A 25,799-nucleotide genomic window follows, 5' to 3' on the forward strand; every position below is an offset into this window, starting at 1 on the left:
GTCATCTGTCTTCCTCTTTTTGCAATCTCTTGTAGTCTATAAATGCTAACCTTTTTCACTTATCTTTTCAGCTTTTCAGCTATCTTTACTAACAAAAAGATTAGTTCTTATAATATCTCCTTTTAGTTTTGCCCACTGCTCTTTTTCTTCTCCTAGATTTTCCCATCATGCTAATGACTCTTTGAGGAACTCCCCCTTTTTAACAAAGTTACAGGGTCATTTATCTTTTCACGATAGGGCTTTAACCTGAGCATTAATGCCCTAACGCACACAATAAATAACGCAATGCGAATGCGTAGGCAAATTCCACCTTGCATATTCCAGTGAGAGGAGTTTGGGCAGAGTTAATGGAATTGAGGGCTGTTGGTGTCCAATGTGATACAGCAACGCAGGATTTAGCACCGTAAATAGCTATTCCTATTTTTCAGTGCGTTGTGCTTGTTATAGTCTTGCATTACAGCGAAAACGGGAGAGAGAGAGAGCCTCTGTATAAAGTCAGTCTGACACTATATATATGTACCACTGTAGAGGGGGGGGGCACTTTGAATTGGAGTGGGGTTTAGGAGGGTGTTGTAACAGAAACATTCTGAAGTATTCATAGTAATATTGACATCAGTCATTATAATGGATTTATTTATTTTATTTATTTAAAAAATGTTCTATACCGTCGTTAAGTTAAATACCATCACAACGGTTTACAGAAGGGCACGATAAAGAGAAATATGGGTGGTATAGATTACAAATTACTCGTGTGCCATCATAGTACGGTAACAATGTAAAATAATAAACTAGGTGTGTAAATTAAACCCGATTGTTAGGAACAAATTAGGCAGTTTGATTTTAACATTAATATGCTTATGTAGGTTACTAAAAACTTCTAGCTTGGTGCATCTTTATCGCTCAACTATTTTTCTCCTTTTCTTTCTCTTTATAAAATGCTTGTTAAAAAGCCAGGTTTTCAGATTAGTTTTGAATAATTTCAGATTTGTCTGTAGTCTTATTTCGAGTGGCATGGTATTCCAGAGTACAGGACCAGCCAGTGACAGTGCTCTTTCCCTTACTTGCGTGAGATGTGCTGATTTGACAGAGGAAAGTCTAACAAGAGGAGTTGATTTGTACACTCATCTTGTTAGACTTTTCATCCATTATAATGAGTATAAATGTTTAGTGATGTCAATATTACTATGAATACCTCAGAATGTTTGTTACCCCACCCCACCTTCCAAAACTCACTCCGAATCAGTGCCCCTCAACAGTGGTACATATATAGAGCGTGTCAGACTGACTCTATATAGAGTCTCTCTCTCCCCCTCCCTCGCTGTATTAATCTAACCATGCCCTGTTTTTATTTCAAGCACTATTTTCGCTACATTTATAGCATTTTGATAAATCTAGGGGTCTGTAAGGTAAAAACATGTAGGTTATCTTCTAGTATAAACTGAAAGCATTTCTTAAAATTAACATATGCATCTTTACAGATATATAAAGGTCAGTTTTTTTGTAGAGATCATTGTACTGTATTGAATTTTGAAAGGCAAGAATAATTGACATTTTACTATACATGTAAGAATATAAATACAAAAATGTGCACTTTGTTAGAAAAAAAAATCTTGTACTATTTCAAGAACTTGCTTCTAGTTTGATACCGTGAACAAATTGTATTACTTCTATTGGTCAGCTTAAAAAGTTGCATCTTTCTTTCTGTTTCAAAAAATGTATCCTCTTTTCCCTTGACCACATCCACCCGTTGAATTTTTCTCTCTGATGGTAACCTTTTGGTGTTCCAGTTGGGAAGAGAAGCTCATAAACTCAGTTGAGGATAGGGAAATGATCTCACGTTGCCCAAAATCAAATAGGGGGCAGATATTGGCACTATTTGCAGATTTCTGCTGTGATTAAGAGTGCACACTCCTAATTATCTAAAAAAAACATAGCTAGCTAAAAAAACAGGCAAGCAAATAGTTGAGAGAAATATCCATTGCTGTCACATATAAAAGCATCCTTGAAACTATTCTGCCGAAAGAAACAAAATGAAAGAAGGACTGCAGTGAAGAGATTTAACAGATGTACCAGTATCCACTTATGTTACCTAAAAGTCTAATTAAAGCATGCTTTAGATATAATAATCAAGCAAATGCAATTGGCAAACAGATGTTTTCCAAGTTTCAGGTTGGGTTCTTGCACATCTGGCAAAAAAATGTGCATTTATGTAGTACTTCTCATCTTTACAGTACTGCAATGCACTCTTATAATTTTTTGTACTTTAGATGATGCCATTGGATAAAATGAGTCACAGGACGATTAAAATGACATTCTTAAGGCCACATAGAGCCAGTAACAGGAGGTCTTGAAAAACCTATCCCAGGACTTCTGCTGATTTTTATAACCACTACCCGTCTTGGCTGCTAGAGCTCATGGCAAAAAGAAACACAGAACCAGTTCAGTGGCAATACTGCACGCTGCTGTATGGATGACCTGGGTTTGATTTCTGGGTTGCCTTTTGCTCTCTGAGTTGACTTGGGGATGCTGCAGAGACTGTTATCAGCCCCTGGGTAGGAGAGAATCCCTATTCATCATAGAGTAGTGACACCTAGTGGCCAGAGTTAGGGCCCATAATTCAAGGTCCAGAATGAGCCCTGGGGCATCACCTTTGGCTGAGGACTATCCTCACAATGACTCACTAAGCAAGCGAATATGGAGGAGTTATAAAATAGGGAAAATCCCTGGATAGTTAAAGTAAGGGTCCATAGCCCAAAAGAGGTTGGGTCTGATTGAACTGAAAGAAACAAGAAAAACTGTAAAATGTAACATAAGACATACACAAACTTTTATAGTTTTATTTGCTGGAAAAAATATTAAATACAAATTCATGACTGCTTGGCTGCAGGCCCTAATCGAGGGTCCTAGGATGAATACAATTGTTTAGCGGTTGTCCAGTTTATGTGCCTTTAAACGTGTTTCTGGTCAGGAGGTGTGGAGAATATCTATGTTGGTGAGGTAAAAGTATCCCTTTTCCCTTCCAGCTCCCTGTGCTTTCTGTGTTAGATTGGACTGTACTGTCAAAGCATCTTGTATTTGAAGGGATGTAATGGAGACTAACGTTTCAAAGTAGTAAAATGTAGGCATGTGTTTGTGGAAGAATTGTCCTGAAAAAGTTGTGAGAGCAAGGCAAAGGGAATGGAACCTTTTTCTTAATTATTTTTTTTTTAAATTTAGAATTTCTGTATACATAGGTTGCTTTCTTAACTGTATAATTTTCTTTAATTTTATCCTAATTATAATAGTGTGTTTCTACCTGGAATTAAGTATTTTACTTTTTATTGCCCCATTGATTCTAATGAAGTTTGGCCATGTAAATACCTTGGAGCATATTTAAATGACATATTGAAATGATTCAAATTTGGGCAAGTGTTTTTGGCTTCTTGCCCTTAGTTCAAGGTGATGGGAGTGGGAGCATGCTCAATATGCTTCATCAGCCCAGATCCATATATTGGTGGTGATGATAAAGTGTGAAATCTGAAAGGGGGCAATGAGGCTTATGCATATTGTAATGAAGTTGGTAATATATTGCATGATTCTGAATAAGTGTCAGTCTAAAAAAGCAGTGTAAAAGATTTATTTGGTTTTCACAAGATATGTAAGACACTGAATTACATAAACAAATTTAAATGTTTCTTATTGTCTATGCCAGACCACTCCAGACAAATAGGTTATGTCCTCCTGCTGCCAGCAGATGAAGACTGAAAAAGCTCATAGCTGACTTCACTTCCCCTATAGGGGCGGTCTGTTGCTGCCTTCAGCATTTTAGTATTTCTGTCTCCAGCAGATGATGCAGATGTGAACTGGTGCAGCTAGGAGTAGGCTGCCCCCGGGAAGGCTTTAGACCCAGGTTCCTGGTGAAGTGTAAGTCGAACCTTGGGGGATGCTGTAGGCAGTGGTCCTGGTAGGATTGATTCTCCCTTCCCACTTGGGAACAGATTCATTTTTGGGGTCTGAGTTACCATATTAATGGGTCAAGCACCATGTGACTTTGTTCCATTGGTGGATCTGAAAGCAGGAATTACTGACAGCACACTCTCCCTGTATTTTCAAAGAGCAAAAGGGAGACGGATAGTCAAGTTTATTTAAAAAAAAAAAAAAAAAAGCTTTCAGCACAGCCTTTTTCCTGGATTTTCTCCTGGTCTCCTATGGGTCTGGGCTGGATTTGGACTTAGGATGGTCTGAGGTGATCACACTCTCTCCCTCTCTCTGCTTCTTCCAGTAAAGTTGTAAAAAGAGGGAGGGACAGCACTTCAGGTAAGTCGCACTGGATCAGCTTGTTAGCTGGTACATTCTGCTTGACTTGTGAGTTGGCAGGTGCCATGTGGGCAGATGCAACCCACAGAGGGTCAGCATCATGCCAAAAACAAAACTGGGTGGGTTCACCATATTGAGTCCTGACTCCTAAGGTGGAAGGTAACACTGTAGTGCACATGAAGCAGGGCCTGGTTTTGGTGGAAACAGACATTTTATTGCTTCTTCACATCAAAAATAGGTCAAGCATGTCAGGCATTTTCCCTCTCATCCCTCAGAAAGATGAACAGGGATGTTTGTGAGGACTACATGTTTTAACTCTGGCACAACGGAGCCTGCGCAGCTCCAGTTTTCTATCGAGTTATTTCAGCAGGCAACCTCACAATGTGTTGGAGCTGTTCTCTCCTACTCTCTACTAACTGAGCGATGGAGGTAACAACCTGCAGAATCATCTCTCATCCCTACTGCACACGTGAAGCTTCCCAGAAAGTCTTTTAAAACCAAATTAGGCTTGTGAGGCTGTAGACTGCAGTAGCTTGTTATAAAAAAAATACAAAAAAACCCCAAAATTCCAGGGTGGTCTTGCTTGGGCAACACCTTTTGGATTCCTGCTTCAGCCATTCCTAGCCCTCATCCATGTCCCCACATGAAATAACTTTGTTAACTTTGGCAACAGTTGAGGTACTATAGTACTCCATTGGCTGGGACTGTCCTAGGGAATTAGCTGGACAAGAGGAGATGGAGGAGATAGCTGATCCAACAGATGGAGAGAGACTCTCTTCAGAAGGGAATAATTCCTCATTAGGAAGGCTGTTCAGAGTAGAGAAGCTGATGACCCTTAATTACAGAGAATGATCTCCTGCAAAATTTTGCTGAGCAATTAGTAGTAATCTGTAGAGGGCCTCCCCTCACCATGAGCTTCCTGCTATACCAGACTGTTGAAGATGACTTCTCCTTGTATGAGACATCTGGTTCCAGCTTGAAGACAGCCAAAATGATGAGGGATCTATATTATCTTTTCAGGGAAGAGAAGGATATGGTGTTGTATCACCTAGGGAGTTTGTCTTCATCTTTTCAGATCACAATCTGTGGATGGAAGCACAACATTCACCTATGATAGAACGATCGCGTCGTCTTAAACCAGGGCTTCCCAAACCTTTAGCCAATATGACCCCATTTTAGCATGTGAAAATTCAAATGACCCCAGAGGACAACCAAAAATCCCTCTGCGACAATCACTCCACTCTCATCCTTGCTGCAGTCCAACTGATCTTCTTTCTTATCCTCAACTCTCTCTAATCAATCATTTCTATCCAGCTCCATCCTCTTCCCCTCCAACATACTCATTTTCTTAACCTCTCTCTCTCCAGCTGATTACCCTCTTACATCTTTCAGCTCCATTCAGTCCCCCAGCCCACTTCTTCTCTCAACCCTTTTTGCATCCCCAGCTGATTTTTACCCTCAAGCTTTTCTTATAACCCTCAACTCTCATGCATCTTACTATCATCCCCTCCATCTCACCCCTTCCCATGCCCTCATAGCACTCATTCTCCATCCTTTATCTCACCTTCTCTCCCCTTTCAACCCTTCTCTCACATTCCCCCAGTTGATTCCCTCTCAACCCCCAACTCCCTTCATGTCTCCAGTCAATCATGCCCCTTCTCTCACCTTCCACAGCCAATCTCTTACCAGCTGATCCAACTCTCAAAACTACTCCTGCATCTGATCTCTCCCTTCAAACGGCCCCTTCTCTCTAAACATCCCCCTCTCATCAACATTTTCCTTTGAGCTCAGGGCCAAATGTGCATAAAAAGTGATGAAAAGAGAGGACAGGCTGATGATAGGAGCAACATATTTGTTTGGTAGGTTTAGTGGTGGGTGAGGAACAAGGAGCCATAGCAGTCTCCACTGACCCATGCACACTCAGCCCTCCCCTCATGATTGGTCCTAAGCCTGACAGTGATTTGCAAGCAGCAGCCACATTAGTAATGAAAGTCAGTGTGGTGCCTATGAGCCAGTGTAAGATCACAGGCTCTGCAGTGGTCCCAATCCCTCCCACAAAAACACATGCAAGGGCAGTGCCATTGCAGGGCCTGTAAGTGTGTGTTGGCTAACAGGCCTCATACGGACTTCCACTACTAATGTGGCTGTTGCATAAAAAGTGCTGCCATTTGAAGCACTAGTGACTCCTCCCACCCCGCAGCTGAAAGTTGTGTGACCCATTTGGGGCCCTGACCCACAATTTGGGGCCGCCTGGTTTAAAATATCTTTTTTTTTTTTTTTTTTTTTTATAAAGTTTCTCTCCTCAGGCAGCTATGTACAGTGGTTTTGTAGTTTGAGTCCTGTATTGGTTCCAGCATCTCAGAGGAGGCCATGATGATCTTACCCATGTTACCTCCCTACGAGGGGATTTGCAGCTCCTGAATGGATTCACAGCTAGTAGGTGTCACATGGAGGAAGTAAATAATGCTAAAAATTTGGTTGGATAGGGATGTTTATCAGAAGTCCCTCTTTCCCCTTCCAGCTATCCTTCCATGCCAGTCCTGGTTGGAACTGTTTCAGAGGCTGCAAGCAATCTGCTCAGGCAGCTCTCTTCCTTCCTCGAGGAGGTAGTCCAGGATAGTGAGTTTAGCTGGGGTAGACCTCTCCTTATACCAGACTACTGGGTACTTGGCATGCTCATTCACAGCAACTCTTGGAGTGTTTTGCTTTGGGTGATCATACATCTCTAGGGGGGGGACGACTTCCCTGTCTCATTAGTGTAGGCCTTTGCAGCATTGGTATTAAGCTGGTTGCCAGCCAGCCCCAGGTTTTGGGGTTCCATCTCTTCCTTGAAAAGAACTGGGGGCCATAGTCTTCCAGAAAGGACTGAGAGTTCTCTTATTCTTCGGGTTCCTGTGCAGAATGACATGCCTCTATTTAGGCAATTCCCCACATTGATACACAGGGGCATTTCCCCTTATTTCCTCCAGGGAGTACTGCCAGATGCATTATCCTGGATCCCTTGCTGACCATGACATCCAGTACCTGCTGGTCAAGGGGAAGTAAAGGCCTGCCTATACAGGGAGGGACTCTGCTTTCTCCTTTAGACAGAAGTCTGACTATTCAAACCTCGTCAGAGCAGGAAAGCCAGTCAGCTGCAGCCAGGGTTATGCAAATGTGGAACCCCTCGACTGACTAATGATTATCTTGAATAGCAATCAGTCTTTTCTAGTCTGTGGCATATAAGGAAGCCATGTCATATCCAAAGAAGAAAGTGGCCTTATGGCTTTAGATTTCAAGAGCTGAAGTCATGGTGTCCAGATCTCTTGTTTTCATGTCCACCCCAAGCATGGTCCATTCTGCAAGCCCTAGGATCCGAGAGCAGGGGATCAGAATTTAATACATTGGGCACAGGCCCACATAGAAATATGGTGACTGCCTATACAGCCTGTCTAATCTACCTAGCCAATCTCTACCCCTCCTTCAGAAATCTCTTGTGCATGCCCCATGCTTTCTTGAATTCAGATACTGTTCCCGGTCCACCACCTCCACATGCATCTTACTCAATTTGCACTCCTCTCATAATGAGAGGAATGGTCTAGTGTGTCAAGACTACTTTCTCTTTGGAGGTTAGAAGGAGCCTGAGCAGGTGGCTTTTTAATTAATGTCTACTGCAGAGAATGGATTTGGAGACTTCTTCATGGTTATCTCACATTGTAGACGTGAGCCTTATAGATAAGGAGGGGAGTTATGAAGCAGGGCCAGGAGTCCTAATGGATAGCCATCAGGTCCAGGGCACTCTAGCACTCCACACATCCTGGTTTCTAGCTTGGGAGAAGGCAGCATGGTGGTGGTGATGGTTAATGTAATGCCATTAGCTGATGCGAACAGGCTGAGGAAAACTAGTAGCCCTGGTGAGTCAGATTAGTCTGGGGTAGAGTTAAGAACATAAGAAATTGCCTTACTGGGTCAGACCAAGGGTCCATCAAGCCCAGCATCCTTTTTCCAACAGTGGCCAATCAGGTTGCAAATACCTGGCAAGTACTCAAACACTAAGTAGATCCCATGCTACCGCTGCCAGCAATAGCAGTGGCTATTCTTCAAGTCAGCCCGATCAATAGCAGTCAATGGACCTCTCCTCCAAGAACTTATCCAAAACTTTTTTAATCCCAGCTACACAAACTGAACTAACCACATCTTCTGGCAACAAATTCCAGAGTTTAATTTTATGTTGAGTGGAAAAAATGTTCTTTGATTAGTTTTAAATGTACTACTTGCTAACTTCAAGGAGTGCCTCCTAATCCTTCTATTATCCGAAAGAGTAAATAACCGATTCACATCTACCCGTTCTAGAGCTCTCATGATTTTAAAGACCTTTATCATATCCCCCCTCAGCCATCTCTTCTCCAAGCTGAGCAACCCTAATCTCTTCAGCCTTTCCTCATAGGGGAGTTGTTCCATCCCCTTTATTATTTTGGTTGCCCTTCTCTGTACCTTCTCCACTGCAACTATATCTTTTTTGAAATGTGTTGACCAGAACTGTACAGAGTGCTCAAGGTGTAGTCTTACATGGAGCAATACAGAGGCATTAAGACATTTTCCATTTTATTCACCATTCCCTTCCTAATAGTTCCTAACATTCTGTTTTGTTTTTTGAATGCCACAGCACACTGAGCTGACAATTTCAATGTATTATCGACTGTGATGCCTAGATCTTTTTTCTGGGTGGTAACTGCTGATATGGAACCTAAAATCATGTATCTACAGTATGGGTTATTTTTCCCTATATGCATCACCTTGCACTTGTCCACATTAAATTTCATCTGCCATTTGGATGGTCAATCTTCCAGTCTCGCAAGGTGGTCCTGCAATTTATCACAAGCGAATTCTGATTTAACTACTCTAATAATTTTATATCATCTTCAAATTTGATTTCCCTTACTCATCGTATTTCTTTCCAGATCATTTATAAATATATTGAAAAGCACCAGTCCAAGTACAGATCCCAGAGACACTCCACTGTTTACCCTTTTCCACTGAGAAAATTGACCATTTAATCCTACTCTCTGTTTCCTGTCTTTTAACCAGTTTGTAATCCATGAAAGGACATTGCCTCCTATCCCATGATTTTTTAGTTTTCTTAGAAGCCTCTCATGAGGGACTTTGTCAAATGCCTTCTGAAAATCCAAATACACTACATCTACCGGTTCACCTTTATCCACATGTTTATTAACCCCTTCAAAAAAAAAAAAATAGTTCCCCTACAGGACCTAGCAGCAGCTCACATGGCGAACACCATCATCCTAATAGACAAATGTTTTTAGCTGACACTCTTGAGACCCTGAAGTATGATGACTGTGAAGATGGGGCACCTCTGTGAGTGGATTTCAGATCAACCTGGTGAAGTTCCAAGAAGAGCAAAATCTTTGGCCAAAAAAGGAAAGCAGGAGTCCCAGGGATTTGAATATGTTAGCAGAACTATAACTGGCATTCAGGTTATTGTGTTTCTCCCCTGGGAGCCTAGACGTTCCCTGGATTGTGTTGTGAAAGTGCAAGTAGGTTTGCTCCTTCACCCTTACCCCAATCATAGAATTCTTCCTTGGAAGTTCCCTTCCATTCTTTTTTACAATCTTGGGTGTTGAGGAACCAGGCTATATAGTGAGGATACTTTCAGAGGTCATAGCCTTTGGTGAGATAAAAGAGGACCATGTAGTGGACCTGACTTAGCATTTGGACCCTCCACAAGGCCAGTTTACAAAAAAAACAGTATGAACCTTTGAAAGGATCAATTTCCTCAATCTTATTCTTCCACAAAAGGAGTTTGGGCTGAAGGATTAACCCACAAATCTGACACAGACTGGTTCTCTCTTGCTGCAAGTGAACCAGTTACGGAAGCTTTTTGCTGTTCTCTTGCATGGAATGCTTTGTTCCAGGGAGTCAAGAACACAAGTCTCCTCAACTTGGAACCTGAGCTTAATTTTGAAGTTATCTGGCCTCTCTTCCTCTCAAGCTTTATAGGGTGGCATCTCTTCTCTTTGTGACTTGTTTTTGAAGTCTATCTCCTTGGTGTGACCATTGATCATTTTAAAGGAAAGGGTATCTCTGCGCCCAGTAATTTCCCTCTTCTAAGGGTAGAATTGCACTTATGGCGCTGAGAAAGTTGAGCAAAGTGGACCAGGCAGGGATGGCCAATCTCACATCTGTTTAGGTCACCTTTGAGATGTTTGTAGGCAACCAGTTTACTGGTTAATTCATGAATAGGTCTTTGATGTTTCCTGTTAAAGCACAGTGGTTTCTAAGGCATTAATTTCAGGAGGAATCAAGTAGATGAGCACTTTGACCTGTTCCAACAACAGTTTGCAAGTCCCACAGGGCTAGCGAGACTGCTCAATGAGGGTGCAAGTCTCTTCGTAGGAAGAATCAGATACTTTTTCCAGCAGATAATGGCAGGGCAGCACCTTTGTCTCCATTGCATCCCTGCACTAAGCATCTCAGTGTGAGTGTATAGGCTGGGAGAGACTACAACAGACAAAACAATCCTGAGAACTATCATGGCTTCCTCCCATCCAGGCTGGGTGGAACTTAGGTACATTCCACTTGTCTGGACTGGGCAGGCATGGATGAATAAGGTGACATCTAAACTTACCTGTTAATTTCCTTTCCTTATGTCCTGCCAGACCAGTCCAGAGAAGCCATAGTGATCAAGGGCTCTATCTGACAAGTTCAGAAAACTAAAAAGGAGTATATTGTTGTCCACTCTAAAGGTATAGTAGGTCTAATCATAATCTTGGTAAAAGGATTGTCTAATTCTGGGTAGGTAACCATCGAGTGAAATTTCTGGACTATATCAGGTTTTGATTGTGATGGTGATGCAGAACGAACAATGGCCTTTGGGTGTCTTTGCTTTGACATAGGATACTGAAGAGCTGAAGGCAGCACCAAACCTCCTATAAGGGGAGAATAATCAGCTTTTAGCTCTAAACCCCCCCCCCCCCCCCCCCCTTTGTCTCCATCTGCTATCATGGGAACATATCTCACTTGCCTGGACTGGGCTGGCAGAACTAAAGGAAAGGAAATTAACAGGTAAGTTTAAATTTTGTCTCTTTATTTGATAAGATTGACAAATATTTTTCTGCCAGACTTTTTTTGAATTTCTAAACCGAGCTTTTAGAAGAGTTTAATTCAGATATGGACAAGAAAGACTTTGCATCTGTGTGGGTAAATTTAAACATGCTATAAGAAAATGCTTTCCTACATGCCAGTATATACTCGAATATACCATCAGAGTAAACACTACTGGTGCTGAGACCTTCATTGTCTTATAAATAATCATCTGGCAAAATTTTATAATTTTTTTCAAAAATGTTTTAAATAATTAAAAAGTTATCTTTGCTCAAAGAATACACATCCCATCCCAACACAGTCCGCGTTTCGAAACAAGTGTTTCTGCATCAGGGAGTGACCTCATTGCAATGTATGGCACCAATTTTACCTTTCAATTACATTGAAAGGTAAAATTGGTGCCATTTCATGCTAATACTGATATGTGGAAAAGTGTTTTCTTATAGTATTACTTTGAAGTTTCCCTTGGGTCTCACCTGTCTTCTAGTGAATAAATTTAAACATGTCCACTCTGATATTCACTTTATTGCACTGCAAAATTGTAGTTTCCCAAACAAAAACCTTTTTACAAGCCCTTCTGTTTGTGTCCTTATGCTGGAAAGTACAGTGGAACTATAGTATGAACTAAATTAAATTTAGGTTGCACCAACTTGCAGACAGAAATTTAGTTTTACTACTTCCATGGAAGGAATTACCAAAGAGGGAACTGCTTTTGTGGGCCATAAGGCTTATTCCCTCTTCCCGTCACCTCCAGCTTGTTCACGACTGTAGAATCCTCTTTTTCACAGGACAAGCAGGATGGTAGTCCTCACATATGGGTGACATCACAGGATGGAGCCCAATCAGGGAACACTTTTGTCAAAGTTTCTAGAACTTTGACTGGCCTCTACTGAGCATGCCCAGCATGGCACTAACCCTGCAGCCAACAGGGATCCCTCTTCAGTCTTCTTTTTTCCGTGCAGCAGTAGCCACGCAGTTAAGGAGTTCTGCAAGGATTCCTGACAGGAATTTTCCTCACGGAATTATTAAAAGTTAAATTACCCCACAGGGGTCCCTCCATTAACTTTTTCAGTCCGCGGTACTCTGGTAAGTTTTTTTTATCCGTTTTCAGTCGATTACCGTTGAGTTTGGCCCTCGCGGCCTACTGGCCGTCGACCGTGCCGCGGCTTGATTTCTTTCTATGGCCATGGCGTCGGGATTCCGTCTGTGCCCGGACTGTACTCGTACTATGTCCATTATAGACCCCCATAAAGTCTGTGTAATCTGTCTTGGATGAGAGCACGATGTCTTGACCTGCACCAAATGTGCCCTAATGACACCAAAAGGTCGCAAGGCCAGAATGGAGAAGATGGGACTTCTCTTCCGTGCTCAAACCCAGACTCCATCCATTGCATCGATGGTATCTGAACCGTCAACGTCGCGCCAACATCGACTACCGACCGGTGACCGCCTGGCATCGACAATTTCTCGGCCTTCGACAACCTCTTTTCCCCCTCAGGACCGAGAGGATTGTAAGGAGAAACATCGCCATTGGCACCGAAAGTCTCGGGCCATAGAGGGAGCAAAACCATCGACCTCGCCATCATCCGAGCCGCCGTCAAAGAAACCCCGTCCAGAAAAGGCACCGACCTTTTCGGCGACCGGGTCACCGAGGCAATCCTCACCCGACAGGGCATTGGGAGCCGCGACTCTGCCTTTAACTGTGGTCCCTTGGGTATGCCTCTGCCTCCTTCTGTTCCGGAGCTGGGGCTGCTTGCTCCAGGTCTCCAAGAAGAACTGGACCGGATGGTTCAGGAGGCCATCGACAAGGCAATGCACCGACTCCAGGTTCCCCCAACACAGACATCGGTACCGATAGTGGAACAGACTACTGACCAGATTCCAGCAGCCTTGGCACTGCTGCTATCGAGGATGGAAGCGCTTATAGCCGTTCTTCCACCGATGGACCCCAGGTCACCGATGGCTCCGGTGCCCTCCCCGCTTACTTTAGCATCAGGAGGAGAAACACCATTCCGCATCCTTCCATCGGGAGTTCTGCCTCAGCCATTGACATCAGTGCCGATACCTGCATCGGCACCATCGAGCCATACACCGATGCCCTCTATGCCTACGCCAGGGCAATCGATGCCTTCATCTGTGTCTCAGGTTATTCCTCCAATGCCTTCGGAGCCTAGACCAGGACCTTCAGGTATCCAACTACCCCGTCTCTCTCTAGTTCCTAGAGGGACAGGTGTTGATCATTATGATACCTGGACTGATGATTCCTCACCAGACACCGATGATTTGCCATCACCTCCTTTACCCACTGAGAGTAGAAAGCGTTCTCCTCCAGAAGCCCTTTCTTTCATAAATTTTGTGAAGGAAATGTCTGAATTGGTCCCCTTCCAATTACTAAAGGAACAGGACGACAGACATCAAATGATGGAGTTGCTTCAATTCCTGAATGCGCCCAAGGAAATCACCTCCATCCCTATCCACCAAGTTCTTCTAGACCTTCTCAAGAAGAACTGGGAACATCCTGGCTCCATTGCACCAGTCCACAGAAAAACTGACTCTACCTATTTGGTGCAGTCAGCTCCAGGCTTTCAAAAGCCTCAGTTGGATCACCAATCTGTGGTGGTTGAATCTGCGCAAAAGAGAGCAAAAAGGTCAAAACCTCACACTTCCTTTCCCCCTGGGAAGGAACAGAAGTTTTTGGATGCCATTGGTCGCCGAGTCTTTCAAGGATCAATGTTGATCCTCCGAATTGCCGCTTACCAATTCTATATGACCAAATATAATAGGGTCATTTTTAAACAGATAAAGAATTGACAGCCTCCATGCCTCAGTCACTTCCAGAACAACTCCACACCCTAATTAACAAGGGTTTGGAGGCAGGCAAACATGAGATCAGATCATGTTATGATGTCTTTGACACTGCACCCAGAGTATCTGCAGCTGCTATTTCAGCGAGACTATGGGCTTGGCTCAAGTCTTCAGACCTTCGACTGGAAGTCCAAGATAGGTTGTCCGATCTCCCCTCAATAGGAGACAATCTCTTTGACGAGCAGATTCAAAAGACAGTGGATGAACTAAAAGGCCATCATGAGACTCTCAGACAACTCTCTCTGATACCTTCGGATTATCCTTCCAAACAGCCTTTCCGGATGGACTCTAAAAAGTCTTTCAACAGACCAAAGAAGTCCTACCCGCCAGCAGCCAGATGCCGTTCTGCGAGACCATTCCTCAAATCATAGTCTCGTCAGACCCGAAAACAAAAGCCACAGACAGCCCCCCAGCCGGGCCCTGCTTCTGGCTTTTGACTCTCGCGTAGAGAGCAGCAGCCATATTCCATTACCATACATACCAGTGGGAGGGTGGTTGTGCCATTTCAACAACATATGGTAATCAATCACCTCGGACCACTGGGTCCTAGCAATAATTGCTCAAGGCTATCATCTCTATTTTCTCTCCATCCCACCAGATTCCCCACCTCTAATGACATGGAAAACATCCGACCATTCATTGCTCCTGGAGCAGGAGGTCTCCCTCCTACTCCGGTCCAGAGCAATAGAACCAGTACCATTCCCTCAGCAAGGCCTCTGGTTCTATTCCCGGTACTTTCTAATACCCAAAAGATCAGGAGGCATTGGTTCAATTCTGGATTTACGAGCCCTCAAGTACCTCCAGAGAGAAAAGTTCAAGATGGTAACCTTGGGCTCGCTTCTTCCTCTTCTACAAAGAGGAGACTGGCTCTGCTCTCTCCACCTCCAGGACGCATACACTTATAGTGCGATAACTCCATCTCATCGCAAATACCTGAGATTTCTCGTAGGGCCCAAGCACTATCAGTATCACGTGCTTCCATTCGGCCTAGCGTCTGCATAAGAACATGCCATACTGGGTCAGACCAAGGGTCCATCAAGCCCAGCATCCTGTTTCCAACAGTGGCCAATCCAGTCCATAAGAACCTGGCAAGTACCCAAAAACTAAGTCTATTCCATGTTACCGTTGCTAGTAATAGCAGTGGCTATTTTCTAAGTCAACTTAATTAATAGCAGGTAATGGACTTCTCCTCCAAGAACTTATCCAATCCTTTTTTAAACACATCTATACTAAATGCATTAACCACATCCTCTGGCAACAAATTCCAGTTTAATTGTGCATTAAGGAAAAAAGAACTTTCTCCGATTAGTTTTAAATGTGCCACATGCTAACTTCATGGAGTGCCCCCTAGTCTTTCTATTATGCGAAAGAGTAAATAACCAATTCACATCTACCCCTTCTAGAGCTCTCATGATTTTAAAGACCTTTATCATATCCCCCCTCAGCCGTCTCTTCTCCAAGCTGAAAAGTCCTAACCTCTTTAGTCTTTCCTCATAGGGGAGCTGTTCCATTCCCCTTATCATTGCCCTTCTCTGCACCTTCTCCATCACAATTATATCTTTTTTGAGATGTGGCGACCAGAATTATACACAGTATTCAAGGTGCGGTCTCACCATGGAGCGATACAGAGGCATTATGACATTTTCCGTTTTATTCACCATTACCGAGTCTTTACAAAATGTCTCGTAGTGGTTGCCACCTTCCTCAGGACTCAAGGTTTTCACGTCTATCCCTATCTGGACGATTGGTTAATCAGGGCTCCGACTCAGCAAGCCGCTTTGTCATCCCTACGTCTCACCTTAAACACTCTAATTTCACTTGGATTTCTCGTCAACTACGACAAATCCTGCTTAGTCCCATCTAAAACCTTGTCATTCATTGGGGCAGACTTGGACACCTTGCAGGCAAAGGCTTTCCTGCCTCGACAGCGAGCTCTCACTCTCGTGTCTCTTGCACACCAGCTGCAGTCTCAACACTCCACGACTGCACACCGCTTTCTCATCCTCCTGGGACACATGGCGTCCTCAGTTCAGGTCACCCCAATGGCCCGCTTGGCCATGAGTAATGTAGTGGACTCTAAGGTCACAATGGACTCAATCCATTCAGCCCCTGTCGAACATTGTCCACGTAACCGCCTCACTCCGTCTGTCTCTCACCTGGTGGAAAAATCAGATCAATCTCCTCCAGGGCTTGCCCTTCCAGGCTCCAAACCCTCAAATAACTCTCACCACCGATGCTTCCCATGTGGCCGATCTGCAGACACAAGGTTCTTGGTCTCCAGAGGAAGCCAAACACCAAATAAATTTCCTGGAGCTGCGAGCAATCAGATATGCTCTCAGGGTATTTCAGGATCGCCTCTCCAATCGAGTCATCCTGATCCAGCGGACAACCAGGTGGCCATGTGGTACATCAACAAACAGGGAGGGACGGGCTCTTTCCTTCTATGTCAGGAAGCTGCACAGATATGGGCAGAGGCCCTCTCCCACTCGATGTACCTCAGGGCCACCTACTTGCCGGGAATGGACAATGTGTTGGCAGACAAGCTGAGTCGCACCTTCCAACCGCACGAGTGGTCTCTAAACCCCTCAGTAGCGAACTCCATCTTCCAAAAATGGGGTTATCCTTACATAGACCTCTTTGCGTTACCCCAGAATCGCAAAGTAGGCAATTTCTGCGCTCTCACTCGCAGCCAACATTACCACCAAGAGACGCGTTCTCCCTATCATGGGTAACCGGTCTCCTATACGCATTCCCTCCACTTCCACTTCTCTCGAAGACTCTCGTGAAGTTACGTCAGGACAAGGGAACCATGATCCTGATAGCACCCCACTGGCCCCACCAGGTATGGTTTCCAATACTTCAGGATCTCTCCATTCGCAGCCACATTCCTCTGGGAACAGACCCGCTTCTAATCACTCAAAACGATGGGTGCCTTCGCCACAGCAATCTTCAAGCCCTGTCCCTGATGGCATGGATGTTGAAAGGTTAATCCTTCAGCCGCTTAACCTTTCTGATCCAGTCTCCCGTGTCTTAGTTGCTTCACGGAAGCCTTCCACGAGAAAATCATATTCTTACAAATGGAACAGGTTCACGTCATGGTGCTCTTCTCAGGCCCGTGATCCCTTTACCTGTCCAATCCCGCAGTTTCTAGACTACCTCTGGCACTTGTCAGAGTCGGGTCTTAAAACTTCCTCCATTAGAATGCATGTCAGTGCGGTGGCTGCCTTCCATAAAGGTGTTGGGGATGTTCACATATCAGTACAACCCCTTGTCACACGATTTCTGAAAGGCTTGCTTCACCTCAAGCCTCCACTGCGTCCTCCGGCCCCTTCTTGGGACCTTAACCTGGTTTTGGGTCGGCTCATGAAACCACCATTTGAGCCTCTCCCAATCCTGTGAACTTCGCTATCTCACATGGAAAGTGTTTTTCTGTTTGACATTCACTTCAGCTCGCAGAGTTAGTGAACTACAGGCCCTAGTTACCTATCCGCCTTACACTAAACTTCTGCAGGACCGGGCAGTACTTCGCACTCACCCTAAGTTTTTGCTAAGGTAGTATCAGAGTTTCATCTCAATCAATCCATTATACTACCTACATTTTTTCCCAGGCCCCATTCCAATCCAGGAGAGCAGGCTCTGCATACCCTTGACTGCAAACGGGCTCTAGCATTCTACCTAGACCATACAGCTGCCCACAGAAAGAGTACTCAATTATTTATCTCTTTCCATCCTAACAAATTGGGGCAGCCAGTGGGTAAGCAGACTCTCTCCTCCTGGCTAGCGGATTGCATATCTTTTTGCTATCAGCAAGCAGGCATTCCACTTCAAGACCGTGTTAAAGCACACTCTGTGAGGGCCATGGAGACTTCAGTAGCACACCTACGCTCGTTGCCGCTTCCTGACATTTGCAGGGCTGCCACCTGGAGTTCTCTCCATACTTTTACAGCCCACTATTGCTTAGACAAAGCCGGAAGACAAGATTCCATCTTCGGCCAGTCTGTCTTGCGTAACTTATTTACGACGTGACGTACCAACACCCTTCCACCTGCCCGGTGGGGTTCAGGATGCCCTCTCCCAAATTCCACCCCAGTTGTTGTGCCTGTTGCACGTCTTGGGTGCATTTGGTGAATGTCCGGACATCCTCAGCTCGGTACTCACCCATATGTGAGAACTACCATCCTGCTTGTCCTGCGAGAAAGCAAATGTTGCTTACCTGTAACAGGTGTTCTCACAGGACAGCAGGATGTTAGTCCTCATGAAACCCGCCTGCCACCCCGCGGTGTTGGGTTCGTTTTCTTATTTTATTTTTCAGCACTGCCTGTAGCTTTGTAACCAGACTGAAGAGGGACCCCTGCTGGCTGCAGGGTTAGTGCCATGCTGGGCATGCCCAGTAGGGTCCAGTCAAAGTTATAGAAACTGTGACAAAAGTGTTCCGTGGTTGGGCTCCATCCTGTGATGCCACCCATATGTGAGGACTAAAATCCTGCTGTCCTGTGAGAACACCTGTTACAGGTAAACAACATTTGCTATTTTAGAAGTTGCACTGGGATTCATGTTAAAATTGGATGCAATATTGGAACTGATCTCTCATTTGTCCTAATCCCCATGGTTTTTAAGGTTTCTTGTTTGGTTTCTTTGTGTGGATTTTGTAGCTGAAGGTTCCCCGGCAATGATCCTTATATGCAGCACTATTTATTTTTGCTTCTATAACAGTAATTTTTAGGAACCCATGTATTCGGCTGTGCATACGCAGTGGCTCCCATTACATAGAGAAAGGAAGTTATTTTTGTCTTTTGTGCAGCTGTAGCTTATAGTAAACTGGGTGCAATTCTTGCACCTCTACAAACCACCATAGCTATAGCAAAACCAAGGAACGAAACTGTGTTCCATTTGCCAATAATCGGATTTCAGAAACTGACTTGAAATGAGCATGTTTTCATATTCAAGTCAGAACACCTATATAATGGCTACATAGTAAGTATCAAAACATCGCTGAAAGGTACCTATTGTGAATTTCCTAAGTAAAGTTGAATTTTGGTTTTCCTTATTCTGCATTACGTGCATTAAATCTTGCTTATCTTTTAATCAATAAAAAATCCAGCTCCAGGTCCCACAGGGGGTCTTCATCCCCAAGAAAGAGATCTTACTCAAGCTCTCGTTCATCGTCTTCTGTGGAGAGAGGCCAGAAGCGAAGTCGATCTCCATCCTCTTCATCTGGTGATCGCAAAAAGAGACGATCCAGATCGCGGTCAACTGAAAGGTTTGGGTTTCTGTAGAATAAGAATAAATGAAATAAATAGTGATATGGGGAAGAGAGGGTACTGAAGTCAGGATGCTTTACTGCTAATTTTTGAAACTTTTTTCTTTGTTTAAAAACATGTTACATTCTCTCCTTTTTATTAACCTACGTGACTGAAAAGAAACTGGACAATCTCAGTTTCATTTAGAGGTTGAAAGTGTTTTGTCATTGTTTGGGGAGGAGGGAGTTATTTTTTGCTGATTAAATATACATACTGTGAAGGAAAATTATATTTTTAAACAAAAGAGCAGTGCAAATTTGGTATTTAATCCAAATACCAACTAGACAAAATATGACCTTTTTTTTAAAACTAGGTTTTTTTCTGACATTTTGTTGACTATAGCTAAATAGAATTTTGTTTTAAACATGAGAAACTGTCTTATGGGTGAGAGCTTGAGGTTGAGTTTTATAACTTACTTGATTGCATGCTCTTTTTTTTTTTTTCCATTTTATGTTTTACAGACACCGCCGGTCATCCTCTGGATCATCTCATTCTGGTTCCCGTTCTTCAAATTCCAAAAAGAAATAATGCATTAAAGTTCACATTAAAAAAGAAATTCCAGTACAATGCATGAAGCATATTTTTAAGAAGTTGGTGTTTTTATTTGCTCAGAAGTGGTAAACATTTTGCTGCTACAGGTGCATGTCTGTCGTCTTCTAGGGAACTGCAATTTTAGTCAGCCTTGACCTTTTAAGTAGCATTTTAAGCCATAACATGCCTTAAAATTAATTATCTTTATTCATGGTTGCGTTGTTCATTGGCGAACTGTACAGATATGGAAGACAGTTTATACATATCTGTTTTCATATCCATACAGTTTAGATTGAGGATTTAGTTTTGTAGTACTACAATAATTCATAATTTGCCATTTATATTCTTTCCTTCCAAAAATGATAAAAGCCAGTCTTTACAAGAGGTTTATGTAATCATTTACATTTTGTAATGAAATGTTTTCCTGAAATTAAATTTGTGCTTCCAGGTGAATAACATAGTCACAAAAATGCTGTACTTGAATGCTGCAATACTTTTATGGCTTAAAATGCTCAAATTAACTTATATTTTGCTAGCAAACTTAGGGACCAGCGTACTAAAGTGTGCTAATGCTTTTTCAAGCATTTAAACATGCTCTTAGCACTCACAACATGCATAAATTTATTTTGCAAGGGTTTTAATGCAAAAATTATGCTAATGAAGTAATGAGATGTAAAACAGCTCATTACCTTTTAGCTCGGTAAAAAGGTGAACATGAAGATGTATTACTGTCTGCCTTATTTATAGGTCATTAACATTGCCATTAATGCATATAAACATGATGTATGTTTGAGTGTATTAACCGCCAATTTTAGCACACTTTAGTGCATCAGCTCCTTGTCATTTTGATTTCTACTTGTAAATGTGGTGATAAGGAAGGAGAAAGTGCAAACATTCTCTTTAGTGGTATCATAAGGTAAGTATATTGGGGGAAATTGACAGAGAAAAATGCTCCAGCACAGCTACAGATATTTACATCTTCACATCTGAAGTCTCTTGTAGCTATTAACACAGGTAGCATTAATAGTGCAGCCAAGCTAATAAAATCTTAATTCTGCTTATTGAGAAATAATTGGTTTACTGAAACATTTTAAAAATTTTCTTTTTTAATGATCTGGGCTATTTCAGGAAATGTTTTCTGTGTAAAATTACTTTGAACATTTTTGTTTTTTTTATTTTGCAGAAGTAAAATGCATGCTATTTTCCGTATTATTTTTGTATTTAATTTTCTTTGTTAAATGTGTTGTAGGTTGCACAAGGAGAATTAGTCTTGAGTAATTATGCCTCCAACATCTTGAAAGTCTGCTGCCTTATTTTGTGTAGATCTTATGACCTAGTAGATGCTATTTGTTACAATTAGTTAATTATTTTGCTGTGTATGCTTTAAATACTGCTGTTCCTTAACAAATAGAAGATTTTTAGGTAGTTAAGCAGGTGATAAGAAACATACCCTTCTGAAAATTATGCTTTCTTTGGGCTTAGCTTAAATGTAGTTCATTTAACAAATAAAGGATGCTGTAGACAAATGTAAATAAAACCTGTGAGCCAAGCATACAGTGAGTTCTCTTTGTTGGAAATGCATCTGTCTGAAACAGATACGGATCATATCAGTTTTATTTGGTCACATTGTTTCCTTTCCATGTAACTTGTAGCTTCAGCTTTATTTGTTATTTATTTTTATTTATTTATTCAATCTTATATACCGGCTTTCAAGTTCATTTCAAGGCGGTTTACATTGATTGAAGTTGCAGTAGCAACCTTCAAACACATATATACTAAAAACAAAACATGGTACATGACTAAAATACATTAAAACCAAAAGCTAGCTGACTAAAAATATATTAAACTAAACCCTTTCAAATCCCAACAATTCTGCCACATCTTCCCAGGTACCCCCCTTCCCTCCACCCATCCATCTACCCTCCTCCCCTCCACCCACCCATCTCCCCTCCTTCCCTCTTAGACTCTCCTCTCCCTCCTCTCCTAGTGTCTCTGTACTACTATGGAAAACTGGGTCAACTATTCAGGCTAAAAGCCTGTTCGAATAGCCAGGTTTTTATCTGCTTCCTAAAGCTGTTAATGTTTGCTATTTTGATCACAACAGCCCTTATACTTTCAGTAGAGTTTTCCTTTAACTTTCATACTCTGACAAGCCTGGTAAGTAGCAAACAACTAGGATAAAGTAATTTTTGTTTCTTTAGCTCCATAGCAGAGTTGCCGGTTTGGAGTAGAAAGATCACAGATTCAAATACCAGGAACTGTGCAGGTATAGATCTCTCACTTTAGCCACTCAGGCTTCTGAATTCGTCCTTGGCCACACAGTAATAAGCGTACTTTCTTCAATACACAGAAGAGTTTTATTTTCTTCATTTCCAACTGTACTGGAAACTTCGAGCTTCTGACATGACTCAAGTATCTTATAAACAAGTTATTAACAAGAATGAAAAATCTCTTCAGTCAGAACATATGTAATTTTTGTACAACAATATGTTATAGCCAGGCTATTAGAGGAAAACAATATTTTAATTGTGAGCATTCTGAATTAACAATTCATCGAGCTGGCTCAGTGTTTCTTGTACTGTGTTGTTAGACTTACCTCAGAGACCACAGTTTCACTGAATAAGAATTCTTTTGAACCCAATAATATTTTTAGGAATTTCTCTAAACTTACAAAGGTTGTACAGAAAATCTCCCATGATGCTCCTCTGGTAGCTGTCTTGAGGATATCACCTGTCACTTTTACCAGCTGAATGAAAACCGAGCTGCTGCTAATAGAATTGCACACATCTTCTAATAATAGTAGCTTTACAAAATTAGATCCCTGCCTCCTTTAAAAGCACTGTTGGCCCTATACTTTAAATCAGATGAGAACTATATACTAGTTCAGTTAAGTTAGCTGCTTTTATATAGTGTAGGATCTGAAGATTTCACTAATTATTCCCGATGATCTTTATTTCAGTGAAGCCATAGAGCTATAGAAAGTGTAGCTTATCTGAAGTCAGTGTGGAAGTCTGCCAACAATCTTTTGAAATCATGGATTCAGGGCTGACCTTGGGAGGAGGTGTGATATCCAAGGTGAATCGTATGAGAGTTGGCTCCTTCCTTGTGATTATTGAAGAGTGGGGGTGGCACTGAGATTGAGGAGCGCATTGTCTGTACCTTTCTGCCACACAAGCCATTTCAGCTCTGTACAGCACTCTCCAGGAAAAGAAAATTATGTTGGGTGGGTCCCAGGACACACACTAATTTTCCCCTTCCTTGCTGTTAAAAATAATCCTGCATAGATCTAAAACTGGGTAAGCCAATTTTGGTCTTTTTCTGCCACCATTTACTCTTACTATGCATATTCAGTTGTGGTAGGGGCCAGCATCCTTTGCTATTCTGCCTATGTTTTACATTTTCCTTTCATGCCTAAGGATTATTACTTAAGAGTATTTCTGGAGTGACCGTATATTTTGGTCATAGGTAGAGCATGTTCAAGTGTCCTGGACAAAACATAAACATGTGGCTAAAGTGATACTCCAGCTCGAAGGAAGGATGGTTACTGCTGCACAGCTAACACCTGTTAACATTGGAGCCACACTAAAAAAAAAAAAAAATTACAGTACCTGAATGGAATCCACTGTGAAGTGTCAAAGGTGGAATATAAATAAACAAAAACAATTCTCTGAGGTTTTCTTTTTAGCCAGCGAGGAAAATTTAATTTCCCAGGCAATTGGTGGGGGAAGGTAGCAGGAGTAAATGAAATAAAATTAAATGAGTTTGGAAGCAGAACAGACCATTGTAAACAAGATTGATTTTGCTGAATAGTGTTGCAAAAGAAGTATGGGAAGGAAGGCATAATGCCACATCTTCGGTCAGTACTGCGCTACCACTGAGCATTTGGGTTTTAGAAGTTTATGGTTTAAGGTTTATTTTTATTTATATACAGTCATCTCAGCGGTGGCCTTCACAACGGTTTACATTACAATAAAAACATAATAAGAAAGTTACAATCGTTTATAAATAGAAAAATAAAAATAAAATTACTAGCTTAGAGAAATAGCTTAAAAGATAAGATTACTAAAAGACCGAATAAAACTATACATATTAAGCAAATAAAATTTTAAAATATAAGTATATAGTTCCAAGATAAACTTAAGATCACCCAGAGATGGTATAAAACTAAGCTTATGGCTATTTCTCCACATTGTTGTATGCCGCGTTAAACAACCATGTTTTAAGGTCCGTTTTGAATTTACTTTTATCTTGCTGCTGTTAAAGTTCTTATTCTAAATAAGCATATCCATAGTTCCCTGTACGTACCCGGATCAGTCCAGTTTTGTTCTTTGCCTTCATCTGCTGGTAGGGATGCAAAATCCACTTGTCTGAACTGAGCTGTGGTATTACAGGAATGAAAATTAGCAGGTGGTAACAAATTTTCGTATAAATATCCATCAATATTGTGACTCTTGAGAAACTGACCTGTTTCAGACCTCCACGATTAGAGTTTTTAGAATAGTTTTTATTGCAAAGAAAAATATGATTACTATGTCCTAAGGACAGAGGGGATGATTTTCAAAAGGATATATATGCATAAAAGCATATATTGTAGCAATTTTCAAAAGCCCATTTGTGCACTTAAAGAGCATTTGTGCATGTAAAACCTATTGACAATAGCATTTATTGTAGTAATTTTTAGAAGCTCATTTAAGAAGCTGACCCCTCCCCAGATAAAGGGGTGCCAGCAACAACCATGGGGCTGCAATGCCTCCGAAGTAGGGATGGGGCAGAGGCTGGGAGGGTGGGCCTCTGAGCTCGCCTACCAGCCTCTTTTGACTGTTTTTTTTCCAACCCAGCCCACTCCTTTTTTTTTTTTAGGGACATGTTTCCTGGTCTTGATGAAATGTGGTGGATATGGGGCATCGCCAACAGTTGCAGCATGAGTGCAGGGGAGTTGACCACATCCTGGGATGCATGGCAAGTGGAATGTTCAAAGCTGGATGGGCAGAGAATACAAATATATTTGCCAGTCAAGTCTTGATGGCCAGGGAGCTTGGCCTGCTTACCACTCAAAAATTGTGTTGGCATTGCTTGAGTGAATCCTGCTCTTTGATGGACCAGGACATCGTTGCACTACAGACTAGTTGCTAATGAAGGATCATATTACAAGCTAACCAGAGGGGTGAGGCTTTGATGGCCCTTCATCCCCAACAGCAATTCATCGCAACAGCATGATACTATGGAACATTTGTGAATGAATTTTACAGGGTATGGTCACCCCTGGGGATTTGAGAATATACTTAGTAAGTGATGGTAATGATTTGTGTACCAATTAAACATCCAATAAAAGATCTTGCTTGTGAATAACTGTGTGCCAGAGTTGTCTATTTCCAAATACAATAAGAACTGTGGGGGGTAATTTAAAGTAGGTGAGATGAGGTGGTTGTATGCATTTACGTGGGTAAAACCTTTTTAAATTGAGTGGCTTGTAAGGAAGTTTCTTTTTTGAAATGTTGCCAAAATCTGCAAAAGAATGATGTAAGAAAATTTGAGGAGTGGTCAAGTATGACAATTTAAGATTTAGTATAAAAAATGCATTCATGATTTTTGGCGTGCAGAAATCCAAAGCAGTAGTATAGGTTTACGAGTTGGAAGTATGTGATGAATATTTATTTATTTTGTATTGATTTAAATTTATATTCCACTTTTTGCACCTTTTTTTTT

General features: G+C 42.0%; 1 protein-coding gene and 1 long non-coding RNA gene across 5 annotated transcripts in view; both read left to right on the plus strand.

Moving 5' to 3' along the window:
• ZRANB2 (zinc finger RANBP2-type containing 2) overlaps window positions 1–21,643 on the plus strand; it is a 69,568-nt gene extending 47,925 nt beyond the window's left edge. For 3 of the 4 annotated variants that reach the window (XM_029618897.1, XM_029618895.1, XM_029618896.1), the window contains 2 exons: window positions 19,364–19,522; window positions 20,024–21,643. In XM_029618897.1, the coding sequence (XP_029474757.1) occupies window positions 19,364–19,522; window positions 20,024–20,090 (226 nt within the window). In that variant the 3' untranslated portion in view covers window positions 20,091–21,643. Of the gene's footprint in view, window positions 1–19,363; window positions 19,523–20,023 lie in introns of those variants that run through there. The other variant, XM_029618899.1, reaches the window with a different exon arrangement.
• A 314-nt stretch (window positions 21,644–21,957) lies between these two features.
• On the plus strand, window positions 21,958–25,439 carry LOC115100425. The gene is made up of 2 exons (XR_003859055.1): window positions 21,958–22,359; window positions 23,053–25,439. It is a non-coding gene; the product is annotated as an uncharacterized LOC115100425 (long non-coding RNA).
• Window positions 25,440–25,799: the final 360 nt, after the last annotated feature.

This window comes from Rhinatrema bivittatum, chromosome 10 (genome assembly GCF_901001135.1).
Source record: "Rhinatrema bivittatum chromosome 10, aRhiBiv1.1, whole genome shotgun sequence".
In the NCBI taxonomy this organism is placed as follows: domain Eukaryota; kingdom Metazoa; phylum Chordata; class Amphibia; order Gymnophiona; family Rhinatrematidae; genus Rhinatrema; species Rhinatrema bivittatum.